Raw genomic sequence first — 19,352 nt, 5'->3', positions numbered from 1 at the left:
ACCTGCATGGTTTTGTTGACAAACTGGAAAAGGAAACTAAGTCAGCTGGTTCCTCATCAAACTAAAGGTAAGGCTTTGCAAAGGATATATATATATATATGTATGTAAACTAAGTGAGAAATTAGCATTGAAATACAGTGGGCACAAAGCATCTTTTTAGCAGTTGTATGTTTATTTTCCATAGTCTGGATTTACAGTTCATGGAGCTTTCTTTGCTGAGTGACAGCAAAGCAGCAAGCCAGGCTTATTCCCACATTATTTCCATTCCATCCCTTGGAAACTTTAATTTTTTATCAACTCTGGACCATTTCCTGTGAACTGACAGGGGTTAAGTGGCTTGTTCCTCCAGCACATACTCTGGAGAAGTGCTAGAACAATTAATTGGGAACAATCCCTGGCTGTGAACTGTCTCCCACACAGCTGGGAAGAGACTGAGGCTCTCCCTGGATCCAGCTGTGCCTTGAGCTGTGCAGGACCTTGAGAACTTCCTCAGGCTCAGGAGGGAGCAGATGGCAGCTCCATCATCACTCAGCTGTCTCCAGCCTTACCTGAGGGCTGCTGATCTCATCACTGAGCTTTCCCTCAGGACAAAAGGGCAGAGTGACCCAGTAAAAGTCACATCAGCAGGGAATCAGTTCATGGGGAATAATTTCATCCACAGATTTTACCCACATTTCAAACTGCAGGTCAAAAACAACCCCAGCCACTTGTAAGGTGTTTATGGATAACAAGAGCTGCAGTTACCAATCCTTACCAACGTTTCCATGGCTGTTCTCCCACAGGCAGAGGAATATCCTTGACTTGGTGGCACCAGCACAAACCTCAGAACACTTTGTCCAACTGCCCCCAGAGGAAAAACCACAGCTCTCACCTTGGCATCTGCATTCCCCTCCTTCCCTTCAAAATTCCACCCTGGAAAGAACTTATAAAAGCGCAGGGCATAAAGTAAGAAGTGCTGCTGCCAGATTGGCTTCATTCCCCATAATGTGTTTCAGCCATGTGGATTTTCTGTGCTTATTTGAAGGAAAAAAAACACAATACTATTGTCTAAAGTGTACAGGGAAATAGCTGGGCAAAAACTGGGGAGATAAGCACAGGCTGGACAATACTTTAAAATACTGAAACCAACAAAAACTGGCTTGGAATCAGTTTTTAGTTTATCAAGCTCAATCCTCATCAGTGCTACCACCAGCAACAAAAATGTTAGTTAAACTCTAGAGAAAAAGTTAATTCTCCTTGGCTGATACCATACTCATAGATAGCACAGAGGAAACAGAAGAACTGGTGTTAAAGTCTTAAGTAGAAAGATCTTGAAGGACTAAAATTACTGACCTTTTGGAATAGGAAAAAGCCCCCAAAACAACACATGCATTAGTCATAATGAAAATATTGTGCATAGCACAGCTTTCCAAGAGATCTGGCTCTGTGTCAGAGCCACCAGGGAGTACAAGAACTGTTTGCTTGCCTTCACTCAAGTGACAGCACAAAGTGGAGGCTGTGCATGAGACCCCAAAAGGGTCCCTGGAGGATCATCTGCTCCACACCCCTGCCCAAAGGAGGATCAGCTTCATCAGTGCCATTTCTGTTAAAGGTCTGTGATGGAGGCACCACACCCTCATTGCAGCTCACCAACATCTTCCCATTCCATTAGCTTCATGCACCTCTTTAAAAAAAGAAACCAAAACTGTCCCAGTCACTTTAGAAAGTGTTTATTCAAAAGCTTCATAGCACCATCTTGTTTTTTAAAACAACCAAATAAAATGCAGCAATTAAAACGTTGGTTTTTCTGTTGAGCATGACACTAACTCCACCTGTGAACATATTTATGGTTGTTCTTGCTAAAATAACTGAAAAATAGCGCTCCTGAGCACACAGACATAGCACTGGCCCTTGGGGGATTATCCAGTCCAAGCTCAATAATGGAAGAATAAAACCAAGTGGAACTGGATACCTCAAGGAAACCATTCCCCTTCCCCAATTCTGCTGGAAGAGAAAATTTTCTGAAGGTCATTTTTAGCAATTTCAATTCATATGTCCCCTCCAAAACTTCAGGAAAACTAAAAATGTAAATATATAAAATATTTTGCAGGAGTTCTTTTATAGGACAAGTCAGACCATAATTGGTTAATTACCTCAATATGTTTGCTTAACAATCACCTAACTATGGATTCTAAAGGGCTTTAATGCCCATTTTTTCTAGGGAAAACATTGGTCAAGAAAGTTTTACTACATTTCTACGCTGATTCGCATTGAAAGTTTAAGGTAAAATCGAACTGCCATTGACAACACTTATCTGCTTTCATTCTGAGGTTTTTTCCCCTTTTCTCTTTTGAGTTTTGGAGCAGCCTGTCTGAGAGCTTGGATCAGTGAAGCGCTATTTCCCAAGGATCCTTAACTTACATTTCAGGAATAGGGACCAGGCCCAGGGCTCGGTCTCGTTATCGTTTGGCTATGGCTTCCGACCACTGGAATTCTCTATTGCAGCTACTTCTGATGGCCATGAGGAGGCAAATGCTCCATGCTTCACTTGGCCAAAGCCCCCATGGGGTCCCAGGCTGGCAGAACAATGGGCTCCTGCTGCATCACGGCCAGGATCTCCTCGGGCACGTGCTTCTTGTCCACCACCACCTCGTACACGTACTCGGAGAACCAGTCATCGGTCATGATCAGGTAACCTGGGGGAGAAAACAGCATCACAGCACAAAGCCACTGCAGGAAAAACAGCCACAGACAAGCCTCACCTACAAATGATGCATTAAACAGGCCCTGGTCACGCTGGTTATCTCTCAAATCCACCAAAAAATATCTGGAGGAAGTTAGCATACAGGATGCACTCTGTGCACACTGAAAGGTCAGGCAAGAAGCCCACCAGGAAAAACAAGAGCCAGAGTATCTGTAATTTATGTTTGCTCTGTTGAAATGGGCATTGAGAATACTCAAAAGGATTACAAAGCCTTTAAGACAGAGTGCAAAATTTTTTTAAATCTATTTGAGGCTTTAGTATTTTTCAGGTGAATATCAACCTGTTCTAAGAAAACTTTCTTGGTTTACTTTTTGCAGTAACAAGCCTTCCTCAAAGCCACTTAAATCACACTTAGGCTGAAGCAAATCCTAATTGTTTCCCTTAATATGAAAATGAAAGTGAACACCCTTTGAATTGGGAGTGAAGGAAGCCACTTTAGAGATTTTAGCAGAGAGCTGCCACTGGAAAGAAGCTATTCCAGGTGAACTGGGAATAAGAGTGGCTGTGAAAAAGGAAGCATTTAGGAGACAGATGAAAAGGCTTTATTACATAAAGTTCCTCGTGTCCTTATATTGTATCATCACACAATCAAATGAAACAAGAAAATGTCTAAAGAATATGGACAATAAATGCATCTATCTCCACCATCTTGTTTCTAAAGCAAGAAATCAGATAATCCCATAAATTAAAACCCCTATCAACTGTAACCCGAGCTAGAAGCCATTTTGGAAACACTGCCAAAGGGAGCTGCCCTGATTATCCTCTCTTCAGGATATGAGTTCTTGGGACACACAAAAACCTCTCACTCCCAAGAGCCAACAAGTAATTGCACCCTGAGAGGATTAATGAACTCTGCCTCTGACATCCTGTCCCTCGGAGCCGATTGGGATCGCGGTGTCTGAGTGGGGAGGAAGTGCCAAGCACGACTCGAGAACATGCAAATAACTCAGGTTTGGGGAGGCCTGGGCAGTGCAGACCCACACACACACATCCTACAGACACCTGGGAAACCTCTGAAAGTCCCCAAAGGGCCTTGGAGAAGCCACATTGAGCTTGTGCTCCTGCCTGGGGATGGGAAATGCACAAACAGACACCGGGAACCTACAGTTAAATCCCTGAAATAGCTTCCTGCAGGAGAGCAACAGCCAATACAAGACATGAAAAAGCCCAAAGGGGGCTGACTTCCAGCTGGAGATGCATCCTAAAAAAGCTCCTTTCATGCCAAAACAAGCAGATGGACCCCTCTCCACACTGTGATTTAGTATTCCCCTCTTCCTTGCTTTTAAAAAAAGATATCCCATGGGATAAGCTGGGTTCAAAGTTCGGTAATAACGTCCTGTGTGTCTCCAGAACAAAAGACTACTCAGAATAATTAAACTTGCCTGTGTGGCTGAAAAAGAGCCAATGAAACAGAAAGGAAATATTTGATTGGGAAGTGACTTTTTACCTCTGAAAACAAGCAATGTTTGTCAGCAGCTGTGTTCATTCCTTGAGGAAAAATACACAGGATTCCAGAAACACTTACACATAATTACTAAATATTTAGGGGAGGAAAAGCTGGGCTGGTTCACAGGGGTTCTCTTTCTCCAGGGTAAGCACTACCACAAGATTTCACTTCTGCCCACACTGAAGTGTGAACTTACAACTGACTCCATCCCATGATTCCTGAACCAGGAGTCCCAATCTCTCTAGTCTTGCAGTATTCCATTCAGGGTAAACAGGTGGCACCTGGCACCCTGGACTGTAGCTGGAAAAACAGGGAGCCCCACATGAAGAAAGAGATTGCTCTTTCCTCACAAAAAAGTAATTTGTTTGCTCATTGCTTAATGGCTCAAGTCCAGTCCCTGCTGTTTTGTTGCAGGCTGGACCCTCAATCACCCTGTCCTAGAAATCCTGGGAGTTGGGGCTTACTTGTATCCCCCACACCCAGCAGGGATATGCCAAGTTTAGCATCACTCTTGGCTGACTCTTCACTCATGTGGACTCTGTTTTTTGTGCTGGACTTAACCAAGCACAGCTTCCCAATTCCTTAACAAGGCAGATAAGATAAAAATCTTAACTCTTATCACAGTGAGATACAGACTCAGTGGCACTGCAAGACAGCTCAGACAAACTCTGAGTCCTCACCCTCCTACACAGCTACTACTGGAGAGTGGAAAATCAGGGCAGGAAGGAAAAGAAACCCCATCAAGTTGAGTCACAGTCCCTGAAGGGATTTAAGTGATGTGTAGATGTGACATTTGGGGACATGGTTCAGTGGGATTCCATTGGACCTTAAAAGGGTTTTTCCCAACCAAAATGATTCTGTGACTCAGTTACCTCTCCCAGTGTTTGGGAAGGAGCCCTGCAGGGCATGTCCAACTGCCTTTTGCTCCAGAGCAGCTCATTTGGTCATACCCAAGAAAATCATTCAGGGATTCAACTCCCTGAAATAGAGTCAAGCTTCCTACTTCTGATGGGATTTTCTGTCAAGGCATTTTTCCAGGCAACTCCCTGAGCAAAACAAAGAATTGTCAGGGAGCAGAACTGTCCAGAGACCATGGTGTTCCCTGGTACAAAGCAGATAAGGGACAGTGACTCACCCTGCAAAGTCCACGCAGATGCCACGGGGACAAGATAGGGCAGGGTTTATTCAAGTCACTCTGGGCTCCTATTTTATTTCAAAGGAACAACCAGCTCCTCTGTCACAGCTCCAGAACTCATTCTTGAGAAGGGAGTGTGGATTTGGATGCTGCAGCACTGAAGTGCCACAGGTCAGTCTCAGCCCAGCAGGCACCACCTGTATCAGGGTTCAATGCTGCTGCCCTGTGCCATTGATGTTACCTCAGCATTGATTTGGCTTCTTTACTTAATCCAGCATTCCAAAGAACATTCCACTAGTGTCATATTGCTGAGCCTTGAAGGCTGGATATTGACAGTTTCATTGTCTTGTCAGGTCAGAAGATTTTTGTTAGAATACTTTGCTGTGAATGGATGCAGTTAACTCAGAACAGAAACTACTGAAAGGCCAAAAGGCCACAACAAATTAAGACACTTCCAAGAATATTCTATGTTTTCCTCTGAGTTGTTCATGTTATTGAAAAGCTTATAAATAAGACCACATCCTAAAACAGAGTTCTCCAAAAATAGTCTATTCCCAGAAGAAAACCAAGACATCCTGGGAAAGTTCTGCCACACCAGATCTTACAAGCACAACATTTGGGATTAATGTGCAGCAGAAAAATGTGGCCAGCAATGACTTATTCCTGGGGACACAGAGTCTGGCCTGGCACTCTCACCACTGAGGCTGTGCCGTGACTGAGCCCACATCTGGCCTGTCTCACTCAGGAGGTGACAAAAATCACGGAGTTCTCCTCCACTCCACATAGGAAAAGCTGCCTGGCCTTGGTGGGGCAAAGCAGGGATGTTGGGGGACTCAGAGCTGCCCCTCAAACTAGCAGAGAAACACCCTGTGGTCATTCCCAGTTTCCATGAGCAGGGAAGCCACTGGAAGCAATTTCCTAAACCAGCTCCAAGATGTGATTCAGGGTTGTGTCCACTCTGCTGCCAGGTGCCACACCAGGCTGGCACAGGGCCCTGGCACAACCCTCAGAGCCTTCCCAAAGTGTCCCAGGAGGGCAGCTGGGACAGCAGCAACAGGAAAACAAGTTCATGGGGAACCCCCAGCACAAGCAGAAGCACTGGAGAGGGGCTGCATGTCATGGCTTTGGCACAGGTTCAAAAAGGCACCCAGAATTATGATTTTTTTTTTTCCACAGCCAGCTGTTGGAGTTTGAACAGCTTGCACTGCAGCTGTTTGCAGCACAAGCTGGGACCAGCCAAGCCCTCATTTCCTCATCTGCAAAATCAGTAAGCAAAGCCTTGCAGTAATTGATAAACAGTACTTTAAAAGAAAACAAAAACCACTTCAGTTTCACACATGGCTCAGGAAGGTTATTCAATACCACCAGCCACAGCCAGCATGAGCCCCATGTGCAGTGCACAGACTAAAGCTTGGCTGTTACCAAAAGCTTTAGTTAAAAATGATGTAGTGAAGCCTTTATTTCTCCTTTTGTACTAGAAAGAAAAATCATTCCTATACAGTGCACTTCCTGGAAGTGATCCTATTTTATTGACTTAGCCAAACTTTTATCCACGGTCCCATTATGAACAGATTGGTTACAGACCCACAGGAGTTTCTGCTGTCTCACAGGACAAGTGCCACCATGTTTTTGGACTCATGCTACCAGATTTTCCACACTTGTGTTCTGCAGCAAAGGATAATGAGCAGCAAAACAGCCAAGGCTCTGACCACTGTGACAGAGGGAGAGCAAACTCCTGCAGCTGCTGGGGTATTTGGCAGGGATAATAGCTGGGAACTTACTTGGGATCAACAGCAAAACTGATATCAAGGCTTAAGAGAATCAGCAGCTTCCCTGCAACAAAACTGAACAACCTTAAAAATTGATAATGTGAGAAAAGTTTGATAAAATATGAGCTTTTGATGAAGTCTATCAGTATATTCCCATGCCTTCCATACACAAACCAGTCTGGTTATTGCACAGTCCCTTCCACATCCTTATTTCCAAACATTCAGCTTTCTGCTCTCATGACTATAAATTACCTTTATTGCCACGGTCTTCACCCCAAGAGTTCTCCACTCTCCATTTTTCAAATGCATCTTCTTGCCCATCCTGTGCCAAAACAAGCCCATAACATTCAGTGGTGAAGGACAGGCCACACCTGAGCAGGCAACCCCTTCCACATCCAAATCCAGCACCAGAACACAGAGCTCCACTCCTGAGAGTCCCAATGGTTTCTTGCTAATGGCTGGAAAAATGCCATTTTATAAAACACTTATCTACCTACTTAGATAAAATATGAGGAAATGTGGCAAATAAGAGTTTGCAATCAATATTTATTTCATCAGGAAGCTAAATTCTAGTTTGAACTTAACTGACTCACTGAATTTAAGCTGCTGTCCCTGTCCCCCATCGGGGTGTGAGGGAAGTTAAATACAGGATGCACAACTTGCCTGAACTGGGAATCAGAGGAAAGGAACAAGGAACTGTCAGAATTCAGAACAGCATTTGTAACAAACCCTTGAAGACTCCAGCTGAAGAACACAGCTCCAAGTCTGGTGCTGTGCAATTAAAATATTTTAATACAAAAAACTAACCTGAAAAACACCCCATAAATCCATTTTTAATATTGAATGGAATTGTTGTAATGCTTCTATTCTCCCTTGAAAAGAGAGAACAGTCCTTAGATGGGACACTTGAGAGCTCCCAGACCAAGGATGTCAGCTCTGGATTCTCTCAGAGAAACTGGGAGGAACACATTCACATACAGTAACTTTTTAACCAAGGGGTACATTTAATCCACATCAAGTTTTGATGTTGTAAAAATGTAATATGAATTTTAAGAATGGAATTAAAATAATTTTTAAAAAATAAGTAAATCAAAAATATTACATTTTACAACTCAGTTTCTCAAAGCCCCTTCAGATTAAGGTTTTTAAGAAGTACCAACTACAAAGTTTTCCTTGTTTTTCAGTTAGATATTTAGAGAAGTGTTCATGCAAGCTGATACACAACGGAAGCCTTAAGAGCTCAGAATGCAGAAAATGGAAATAGAGTTGTAAAAAGTAACTTGGAACAGTCTTATGATTCAGCAGTTCCATCTCAAGTTTCAAAACTCCACAGCTCAGGCAAACTCGTTCAGTGCTGTGCAAGCTATTATTTCTCAAGCCAAGACCAAGCTGAACAGGAAGAGATCACTTCAAAGAAACTTTAATAATGGCAATTTCTGGAAATAAATGGAAACATCAACTTCGCAGATAACCCTGAGCTGTAAGTTTTTGTATGCTCCTTTTTTACTTCATTATGTGCTTTGTTATGGTTCCAGGAGCAGATCTAGCTGTGGATTCATCTCAGCCTGCTGTTTGCCACAGAGCTATGCTGGACACCATTTCCCCTTCCCTAATTAGAGGTCAGAGAGATCACATGCCAGGGAGCTGCAGGAGGTTAACTCTGCTGCAAAGTGTCTCCTAGCAGCATTTTAACAGGCTCTAAACCAGACTGGATTAACCACGCAGTGGTTGTCCAATCAAAGTTTGTGGGTAAAAGAAGTCCTTTGACATGTCTAAAATTCTTCCCTCCTTGTTAAACATTTATAGTTCTGAACACTCAGACACAAACAACACAAAGGGAATAAACAACCAAGCCTTGTGCACCAGGGGGTTGTGGCACACTCTGAGTGAGCCCAGGACACAGAAAAGCTGCCAGGATATTCCAACACATCCCTGTCAGCACCAGAACTCCAGGAGGGAGACTCTACCTTCTCAGTGACAGCTGTCAGGACCATGGCATGGGTCATCAGGGATTCTCCAAAGATCAACCGTTCTGCTTTGTTCATGTTCTTGATGGAGACACCAAACACCAGCTCATGATTAAATCTAGCAGGAAGACAAAGAAGTCACATGAGAAATGCACGGGGAGCTCTGACTAAGTCAGGGAATCGGGAGACTGCCCTGTGCCAGGAGTCACTGCACAGGCATACAAGTTCCACCAATTTTAATGTCAGAACACATGTAAAACCCCATTCCTTTGAGAGTTTCTTTCACCATATATATTAGACATTTAAATAAGTAAGAATATTTAACAACTAGTCATAGTGTATCTTTAAAGGATTTACATTAAATGAACAAGTAAAAAAATTCTGCTGCTGCTGAATTACTTAAATATACTTTTTTGGGGTATATAATCCAAAGTACAAATTAATTCATTGAAAGGACTGTTCACGTCTTCAGTGAGTGTGCCAAATGACATTCTGGTTTGATTCTCTACTCACATATTCAGGTCATTGATTCCCAGTTTGCCATAGAAGTGCTTTGCCACATCACAGCCAAACCACACAGCCTGCAAAGAAAAGGAAGGGTCATGTCTGGGCCAAATCCCAAGAGTTTTAACATGGCATGGGCTGCACTGTGCCATCCATGAAGAGAAACCAAACCCACCTCGCCATCTTTAATGGATGCTGCAGCCAATTTCTTCAGGACCTCCACAGGCTGGTTGTTGTAGAGAGTTTTCCTCCCTCCAGCCATGTTGCCCAGGTACTCCACTGTGTAGAGCCTGTTGTAGGGATTCTGGGGTCGAGGATCATTCACTAGACAAATCTGCCAAAAAATCAAGATGTCATAAAATAAGGTGCAACATAACTGAAATCTTTGAAGATTGAATCTAGAAGGATTTCAGGGAATGGTTTTTGGCCCAGCCTGCTGTCTGCCCTACTAACAAACAAGCTACTTGGCTGAAGTAAGATGTTTTCTAAGGTTGTGTTTGTTGGGTTTTTTTTTTGTTTTGTTTCACAAGTTCACCTCATAACTGTGGCAGAGCAGCTCTGCATATTATTCCTTCTTTAACGTCTGCCTTATGACATTACAGCTGATTAGATCATTGCATATTTTATCATTACAAAACCATTGTGGACTGCAACACAAGATCCCAGATAATTGAAGGGTAGAGCACAAACAGCACAACAGGGACTATAAACACACTGACTTGGGCAAGCAGTGCCCATCCCAGGTGCTGCAGCTACAGGAGGGACAGGCACTGGAAACATTGGAAAATAAATGGCTTAGTAGCAGAAAAAAAGGTCTCGGAAAATTCAGCTTCCCCAACCTTGTCCTCCATGTTGAAGTAAGGCTTCACATGCTCGTTGTAGAACTGCACCGGGGTCATGGGGCCGTACTTGTGGTAGTTCTTCTCCTTATCCCGGAACTCCCAGCAGAAAGTCTCTGGAGGGCTGCCCAGGCAAGTGCTCACTATTCTGAATACCTGCCCAGAGAAGCAAACAGCTGTGAGCCTGCTGAAACATGCAGCTGTGCCTCTCCTACCACAGCAATGCCACTGGAGCATGGATTTCTCCATGTGAGAACCAGAAATGGGATCTTAACGGTCACAATAAACACACATCAATTATCTGCATTCAGCTTCTGAAATCTTGGTGTTTCAGCAGTTCAAAACCAATCTGAAAGGCCTCAGGAAAATCAACAGAGCTTCTTCCTCCATGCTCACACTCCATATTCTCAGGTAAACCACCAGGCAAAACAGAAGCTTACAAATTCCAGGTTATCCCAGGAATGCAGCAGCCCAAAGCAAAAAACAGGGCACTTCCCAGCCTCGTTACATTTCATAAGTAATTCTGAAGCTCCTCCAACACTGCCAGAGAAACTTTATCAAACTGATTCTCAAAAGGCTTGCTCATTCAGCATCACATGTTCCATCAGGTGGTTTGCCCCAGAGACAAACCAGACCTTTTAATATGGGCATTTTATCCCAGAGTTTCCCCTGTACTTATTCATTTTTTACTCTAATATTCATTTGGAGTTCAAAGATGGGCCTTTGCTTCTTTTCAAAACTCCAGAATAATCTCATCTCTTAATACATTTAACAACATCTCTGTTTAGGGCTGAGCTGGCAGGTTATGCAATTTAAATCCAGCTCCTGCCTGCTGCCTGTGACATCCTTTGCAGCTGGCAGCTATCTTTGGATTTTCAGCACAAAAAGTTGACCAGATTTCAAGCCATCAGCTTCCCTGTAAATGAGAAAATAAAACTGCACTTCAGAACCACTACTGTACTTTCTCACAGGGCTTACCAGGAAATGTGCCAACACTGGCAGTGAGTGTCTTTAGAGATAGAGAGCAAGACCTGCCACAGGTGCTCTGGGGACAGGGAATTTAATTGGTTAAACAGGTTTCAATCTGTTTTATTTCAGTTGACACTGATCTTCATCTCTGTCCATGTCCTGAGCACAAGTCTCCTCCTTGCAAGGAACCATCAGGTTATTTTAAATAAGAGGAGAGGAGTTAAATCTCAGCTGCACCTTCTGCACTGGGATTGAGCTCCTGTGGTCTGTGCCAGCTTTCCCAGCCTGGCAGTCTTCACATTTACACAGCAGAATAGACACAATACCTTTCCCAAAGCTGATTTAACTCTTCCTGGAGCTGATCCTAAGGTTCCAAAAGAACTGGCTTTATGTTAATGTGCTCTTTATGCTGGCAGCAAAAAGTGTGCAATGCTCCTGCTAAATAAAGGTGTTCTTGCTCTGAGCAGTTTAAGAAAACAAGTGAAAATATTAATTACAGCTTGAAACAATGGTGTGGGCATAAGGCTTCTACTGCAGGAACTCACATTTCTCAATAAATATGGTAAAGAGCAAATATAAATCCCTGAACTACTATAAATATTCAATTTTGCACAGACTGCACAAAAGGTACCATTTGCTGTGGCTACACCCACATTACCTCAGATAACCACAAGTGCTGAGAGATGAGGCCACGAACACAAAATAAGCAAGAAAAATGCCTAAAAGGAGAGCAGCAACCAAATGAACTCCAGCCAGAGGAAGGAAAATGGAGACAGAAGTCTCCAGTGAACAGAGGCACTGGAGCCTGGAATAGCCTCCCTCAATTGTTTTGCCACCACACCCAACATAGGCCCTCTCTTCATATCTCACAAGCTTCCTCTACCAATAAATAAAATAAGCATATTTAAACTAAAAGGTGAGTTACACTGCCCTAGTGACAACTAGAAGCAAGATAAGGCAAAGATAGAGTGGCTTGTGCTAAACCCCACAATGAATGAGGAGGGGAAAAGGACACTCCTGATAAGAAAGAGTCTACAAAGGAGAAAAGTAAAGGAAGAAAAATTCTATCACATTTACTGCACTGATTTCAGCTTCTGACCTGCTGTGCACTGGTTTGATAAGAATGTTTTTACAGTTCTGGAGTGAATATTTAATCCAGTGTTCCACAACAATTGCCCCATTTCAGCTCAAGTGCTGCTGCTCCCAGCAGGAGCAAAGCAAGATTTGCTATGCAAATAGAACCTCCCAGAACAAAACCAAGCTCTGCTTTGCCACAAATTACAGAGGAAATACCACTCACACATCTCAGTACATGCAAACCACCTTTACTAGTGCAGGAGAAAATGCTGTGTTAACCCCAGAGAATTAAGCACAACCTTTTACAGAACAGAAACTGAAATCAGTTAAAAACCCTTCATGGCAGTTCCAGGATCTCTTGTCAGAGGGAAAGAGGCTCCAAACAAATGAAGAAATATTTAGCAGTGAACTGTGTGTCCCTGCCCTAAGAATGAACACCTCTAGGAAGCTTTTGATGTCTGCTGCAGAATCCCCCAAGGGCTTTTGGACACACACTGCATGTAAGTTACATTAATTCACCTTTGAGCTAAGTGCAGATTGGCAACATTCTGGAGCAGGCTCAAAGCATAGCATTCTCAAGGCATGAATTTCACAAGAGTTTTGATGAAACCCAAGGAACACACAACAGTTTTCTTTTAACCTAACCTTAAAACTAGATAAAAAGAAGCTACAGAATTTTACATGAAGAGCAAAGATGAATTTCCAAAACCCAAAACACATGAATCAATATGCACATAAAAGTTTACAGAGATAGCCCAAGGTAGGTTCTGCATTTGATTTCTTGACTCATCTAGAGTTGTACATTTAACCACTGGCTACTTGGCACTGTATGTTTGAGAAATAAATTAAATACTTTCTTTAAAGTGCATGGACTCGGTCACACTAAAACAGCCTCAAGTTTATGTTATTTTTGGCAGTTTAAGAATCAAATGTGAGCAGCACAGAATGAGAAAAATGATGTGGGTTTGGATGAGCAGGAGGAGGTTCAGATCCTGCAGACACACTGACAGTGATGGAACCAATTCACAGCCAAAACCATGTTGCAATTCACTCCTCTACTGCCACCCCAGGATCAGCCCTCAGCCGGACTCAGCCTTGCGCAGACACCTCCCTTTTGTGGTTCTTTTCTGCTCTCTTGTGGGGAATCCTTGCACAACACTCGTGCTACAAGATTTGCATTCAAAGCCATCAGAATACAAATTTCACCCTTTACTGTTATTTCTTAGAGCCTGACAGGCCACTGTTTTGATCTCTCCAGAGACTAAATGCTGCTTTTCCTACAGCGAGGTGCAGATACCTTAAATATAATTCTGAAATCTATGGCTTCAAAAGATTTGTCTGGAAGAATTAGAAAAACTCAGAAAAAGGTAAGCAACAAGCCACTGTAAAACAAATGTACTTGAACAGCTCCAAGAGATTTTGTTAAGCAACAAGAGGCACCTGTTTTGGCTGATCCAACAGCTACACAAAAGTAAGGAATCTCATCCATTCCAGCCCTGTGTTCCAAGATTTGTGTCACATCAGTTTATTTACCTCTTCTATCATCATGTCCATGGCAGCACAAAGTTCTCCTTTGTTTCCTCCACTTTCCACCATATTTCTTAGCCTCAAACAGTATTCTCTCATCTGTTTAAAGAGAAAGTCACTCTGTTATGAAGGGTGTGAAAAGTGCCACCTGATTGCTTTCAGGAATTCCTATCTGCTTGTTTCAAGCACCTGTTTTACTCTTCATAACATGTTTTCAAAATGAAAATACCTTTCAGAAGCTTCATTAGAGATAGAGTCATTAAAAATAATAAGATAATTGAATGCTGTTAAAGTAAAATATCACCAAAAAATTAACAAATAGTCACAATTCAGTCACCATTTCCAACCACTGATGTGAGTCTTGCAGCCTTTAAAAGCTCTCAAAGCTTGATTTCTCTCAGTCCCATAAGTGATGGCACAACATCCACACACACCAGCACCTCTGTGACTCACAGAACACACTTCCTTCATACTGTCACATTTATTTTGCAATTCTAATGCATAATTGATCTCTTGGCTGAAGAAAAGAAAGAAGCATTTCCCCACTGCCTGCACAGCTGCAGCCAGAGCAGCACAAGCTTCCCATTAGTGTCACCATCCATAAGGTCAGGAACAGTGATGGGGTTCCCTCAGGACCAGCTGCTTTGCCATGCTCAGCATTAGAACAGCATTAACAACATTAAAGATGCCCAAACTCATTCCACCACGCGTTTTGCATTTTTTATGTGGATTTCAGCAGGCAGTTTTCCCTGGGCGTGCAGCATATGAACTGGAAAAAACGTAGCAAACTGTTAAAAACGTTTTAATTGCCTTTTTCATCTAGCTACCTCCACCAGCATCTTCCCAGGCTAATTCGTTTCTGCAGTTCAGGGTGTGAGTTAACACCTTCCTTCAGACAAAGCTGTGCACTTCTATATTGAAAGCTGATTTTTAACATGCAGTGTTTTTAGAATACATTTTTCACCACATTTGGCAGTCATCTCTAGAAACCTTGGCACACAGGGAGATGAGATACTGAAAGGGTGGGAAAGAGACAGACACCCCGTGCTGGTTTTGCAGAAACAGATTCAAGCAGCCACATGTCAAGAAATCTTTGGAAATTTGAGCATTAGCAATAACTGCTACTAAAACCACAAAAGGTACTTTCAAGCTACTGAAGCCTGACAATGGACACCTTCCAAGATCTCACCTTCCTGCTTTATGTTTCAAGATGAAGTTTTATCATTTAAATCAATTTTACCTTATGATTCAAGATCTCATTCATCCTTCTGGTAGCCTCTGTGGTATGAGACTCTGGGAAGTATTTCTTGGGGACAACACCATACTTCTCTAAAAGAGATAAAACTACAGGTTAATAATTGGCTTTTTTCACATAATAGAGGCTCCTACTGCTCACACCCGTATGAACGATAAAGGGAGTTTGTGTTTGTGCAGAGATTACAAGGGAAAGGCTCTTATTTAAAGGTTACAAGTACCCAAAGTTTACATTTTAATTTGTGACTGAATCCTGACCTCTGATCTGCATTCCACAGGGATCCCAGAATATGGAATCTCTGAACTACTCAGTATTATTTAACTCAACACTTAAAAGTTTTGAATTAATTAGTACTTCAGGAAGTCTTATTCTCCAGGAAAAAAAAAAAACAAAACAACCTTGATCACTTTAAAATTAATCTCCCGAAATACCTTCTAAAGAACTGGGCCTCCTATCAATCACTCCACGTAAATTATCTAAGGTTAAAATTGACTTTCCAGTCTCCTTTCCTCCTCAACATTTATAAAACACCAGCAGCAGCTTAGTTGCTTCCTATGTTACAGTACCACTCACAGATCTCACCATGCAAGACTCTGGATGTAACAGCAACAGCCAAAATCTCTGCCCTGATTAAGTATTTATAGCAATGGGATGAGGAAAAAAGGAACCTCCAGGCTTCAAAGAAACAAATTCCTTTTGTGATTCTAAATTTGTATTATTGGCTTGTTGATTTACAGAGGTGTCACACTGTTTCACAACACAAATGAGAGATGCTGTAATTAAGTATCTCCAGCAGCGTAGGATCCCCTTCCTGCAGGAGTTTGTAAGACCAGCACTGCTACATTCCACATCAATTCCTTCTCACTGATCTTTACACCAATTTCAGGCTACAATTCCAAGTAGTTTTGCTCCTGCTTTGTAGACACACCCCAGTCCAGCAGTGGCTTTTTCCTTACCATGTGCCCTAAAGACTATGTACATGGCTATAAATAAAGGAGGTTGAGTTGATGACTGGAGGAAAAGGGGATTGAACCTTTTTATTAAATGGGAAGTCAAGGCTATCTAGTTGTTTGTTGACCTTCTGAGCTTTTATCCTCAACAGGACTATGCAAAATGATCCAAGACAAGATTTAAGCTCAATATTTATAATCTGGCCCCAAAAAAGTCTTTGATTAAAAAAATACAGTGGTTAATGGCATAATGTGCCTTAGCCAATTCCCAAGTCCCAAGCTCAATTTCTTATTCTATTCCAGTCCCCATTTCTCAAAGCAGGCTGCAGTTTCAGAAAGGGCTCCTTGTGACCAGTTCTCTCACCAATAATGTTAACCAGCATATCCCACTGTCCACCATCATTTGTGGGGTTGGAGAGCAGGAATTGCACCAGTCTTCCTTCCACTGGCTCCTTTTTCTGAGCTGTTTCCACAAAGGCATTTAAAAAGTAGTAACAACGCTCAACCTGAAACACAAAGATTAAAAAAATAACTTTTAAGTCTGACATACTATGCATTAATTAATTGCTGAGTATTCAGTACAAGTACAGAACAGATGAAGCAACTTTCTGCTCATCCAATGAAGTCCTCATTTTCCCCTGTAGCATTCCCAGGGCTACCCTATAAAATTCTTTGTTAGGCCAAATATTTAGGAGTGACTTCACGCAGAGCTTGAGGGTAGGGGAACAAGAAATGGGAAGGAGAAGTTATGCAATGAAACCTGGCCCAAACTAGTATTAGATTTGCTTTATTTCCCTTAGGGGGTTCTCACAGCAGGCACACAGCTCACCCATCAGGTCACAAGCACAACTGAAACCTCAGAGCCACAGTCATGTTTCTCCTGGACCACCAACAAGTAACTTCTGAAACATATACAACTCTTGTGTGTGTGTGTGTGGGGGGGGGGGAATACTTCTACTCTTCCAAAGTATCTTGACAACTTTCTTCTCAAGCTGAAAGTCCCACTTTGCTTGACCTGCATTTGAAAATATATTTTTAAAGAACTTTTGATGTTTCTTCTCCTACACGCTAAAACAATGCAGCCTAAAAGAAGTTCTGTCCCAACACTAACACCTGATTGCATAAGCAATGCTACAACAGCCTACATGACTGTACCTTATCCCAGAAAAAGAGATAGGACTGGCTGAACTCAAACTCTTCAATGTTGTATTTCTTCATGAAAGGAAGACGCATTGCGTTGAGGCAGGAAAAGATCCAGCATCTCCCTGAGAGATCAAAGGAACACGAATTAAACTGGAACTCCTGTGCTCAGGAGCTGCACAACAATTTCTTTTACCACGAGATTCATGACACAGTTCTGCCTCGAGCCTTTGGGCAGGCTTCTACAACACCAAAAAGCTCTGAAGGTGTTCTGAAATCTTTTGTTGCAAGCACATCTCTCAATTACACCACGCAGAAGGGAAAAGAGGCAAACGCTGCAAGTCTAACGTGGGTTATTAACTCAGGAGGATGCTGCAGGAACTCGACTTTGCTCCGAAGCCCGGACAAAGGGCTCCGGAGCAGCGGCCGCCCCCAGGAGCACCACCGGTGTTTAGCGGTCAGCCTCCAAACGCCGCCCCCAGCCCCGACCGCTCTTACCCGAGTTCTTCTGGTTGGTGACAGGCTTGCCCTCGGCGGGCACGGCGTGCTGGAACACCTGCACCGTGTCCTGCACCACCTGCCGCTGCAGGCACACCTCCAGCGGGTCGTTGCATGTCGCCACGTTCTGGGCCAGCAGGAACTGCGGCTCGGCCCGCAGCCGCCGAGTGAAGGCGACGGCCTTCTCCGTGCTCAACCCTGCGGGACACCGGGCAGGGTCAGGGCCGGCCCCGCACCCCGGTAACACTCACACACACACACACACATCTCCCTTCCACCCACCCTGAGATAACGGGGAGGCTCCCGTCCCTCACGACAGCGGGCACGTTATCCCTGCCCATAGCCCCGGTAAGATGCCGTTAATTCCACCCCCCCCCCCCCCGCCCGACCTATTGCTGAGGTAACCACGAGTCTCCCACCCTCCCGGACTATCACACCCCCGGTAAGGGCCGGTAAAACCCTCCCTACCCCGGTAATTTCCCTCCTCTGACACACTGCTAAGGCACCGAGAGCCGCCCCCCCCCCCCCCATTCCCCCCTCCCCTTGCTGAGGTGCCGCTGTACCCCATCCGCCCGTGCCCGCCCCTCACCGACGGACCCCCGGCCCCCCCCTCACCGCGGGCGTTCATGGCGGCACCGGCAGCACGATCCCGGCGCGGGCCCGAGGCGGAAGCGGCTCTTATAGCGCCGGCACCGGAAGCCGGAAGAGGGGCCCGGGGCCGCGGCCGGGGGGCGAGGGGGGGAGAGCGGCGGCGGGAGGGCGGACGGCGAGAGGCGAGGGACATGTTTGGTGCGGGGGAGCCGGTGGGGCGGCCCCTCGCAGCGATCCCTGACAACGACCCCTCAAACGGACCTTTCTCGGCGATCCCTCACAGGGACCCTCTCACACAGAGCCCCTCACAAGGACCAGCTCACACAGAGCCCCTCACACGGACCCCCTCACACAGAGCCCCTCACAAGGACCAGCTCACACAGAGCCCCTCACACGGACCCCCTCACACAGAGCCCCTCACAAGGACCCCCTCACAGGGACCCCTCACACAGATTGCTCTCACCGGCCCCTCACAGGGACCCCTCACGCCGGCCCCTCTTGCCAGCCCCTCACAGCGACCCCTCACCCACACAACCCCGGCTGCACAACATTCAACTCTGCCTGGAGTGCGCGGCCTCCCCGCCCCGAGCAGTGTCAGTGCTGGGAGCCGTTTGTGGCCCAAGCTCTCAGTGGCAGGGGCCGTGTGTGGCACAGCCTCGGCTCTGCGAGACTGGTGTCACGCCTGGGTGACACCTCTCTCCCCAGCTCTGTCCGCACAGTGTCACTCCCTGCGCTGTGGCAGATGAACAGGAGGGTTTGGGACAGCTCTCCACAGCTGGTGGTGTTGAGGCTGAGTGCCCAGGAACATGAGGTGGCACTGCTGTGGCACCTTGAGGGACCTCCCTGAGCACTGGTGAGTCAAGGACAGGCTCTGGATCACGCTCCAGATCAGGATGCAGAATCTTCCTCTTGAGGAACTGCCACACCTCTGAGAAGAGCGC

General features: G+C 44.6%; 1 protein-coding gene across 1 annotated transcript; it reads right to left on the bottom strand.

Moving 5' to 3' along the window:
• Positions 1 to 1,711: 1,711 nt before the first annotated feature.
• Positions 1,712 to 18,471, bottom strand: BLMH (bleomycin hydrolase). Its single transcript, XM_062506939.1, has 12 exons — positions 18,436 to 18,471; positions 17,821 to 18,018; positions 17,338 to 17,447; positions 16,547 to 16,688; positions 15,218 to 15,306; positions 13,984 to 14,076; positions 10,405 to 10,560; positions 9,741 to 9,899; positions 9,575 to 9,642; positions 9,062 to 9,179; positions 7,347 to 7,416; positions 1,712 to 2,675 (listed from the first exon to the last, which is right to left on the bottom strand). The coding sequence occupies exons 1-12, from the start codon at positions 18,446 to 18,448 to the stop codon at positions 2,524 to 2,526; spliced, it is 1,368 nt and encodes a 455-aa protein (XP_062362923.1). The 5' UTR covers positions 18,449 to 18,471; the 3' UTR covers positions 1,712 to 2,523.
• Positions 18,472 to 19,352: the final 881 nt, after the last annotated feature.

This window comes from Cinclus cinclus, chromosome 22 (genome assembly GCF_963662255.1).
Source record: "Cinclus cinclus chromosome 22, bCinCin1.1, whole genome shotgun sequence".
In the NCBI taxonomy this organism is placed as follows: Eukaryota; Metazoa; Chordata; class Aves; order Passeriformes; family Cinclidae; genus Cinclus; species Cinclus cinclus.
The sequence above is the reverse complement of the archived record's forward strand: the minus strand, read 5'-3'. Positions and strand labels throughout refer to the sequence as shown.

Coding starts and splice junctions, on each gene's coding strand:
- BLMH (XM_062506939.1), bottom strand. Junction 14,077..15,217: donor ATGAGATCTTGAATCATAAG/GTAAAATTGATT, acceptor CTCTTTAAACAG/ATGAGAGAATACTGTTTGAG. Junction 10,561..13,983: donor TGGACATGATGATAGAAGAG/GTAAATAAACTG, acceptor TTCTCTGGGCAG/GTATTCAGAATAGTGAGCAC.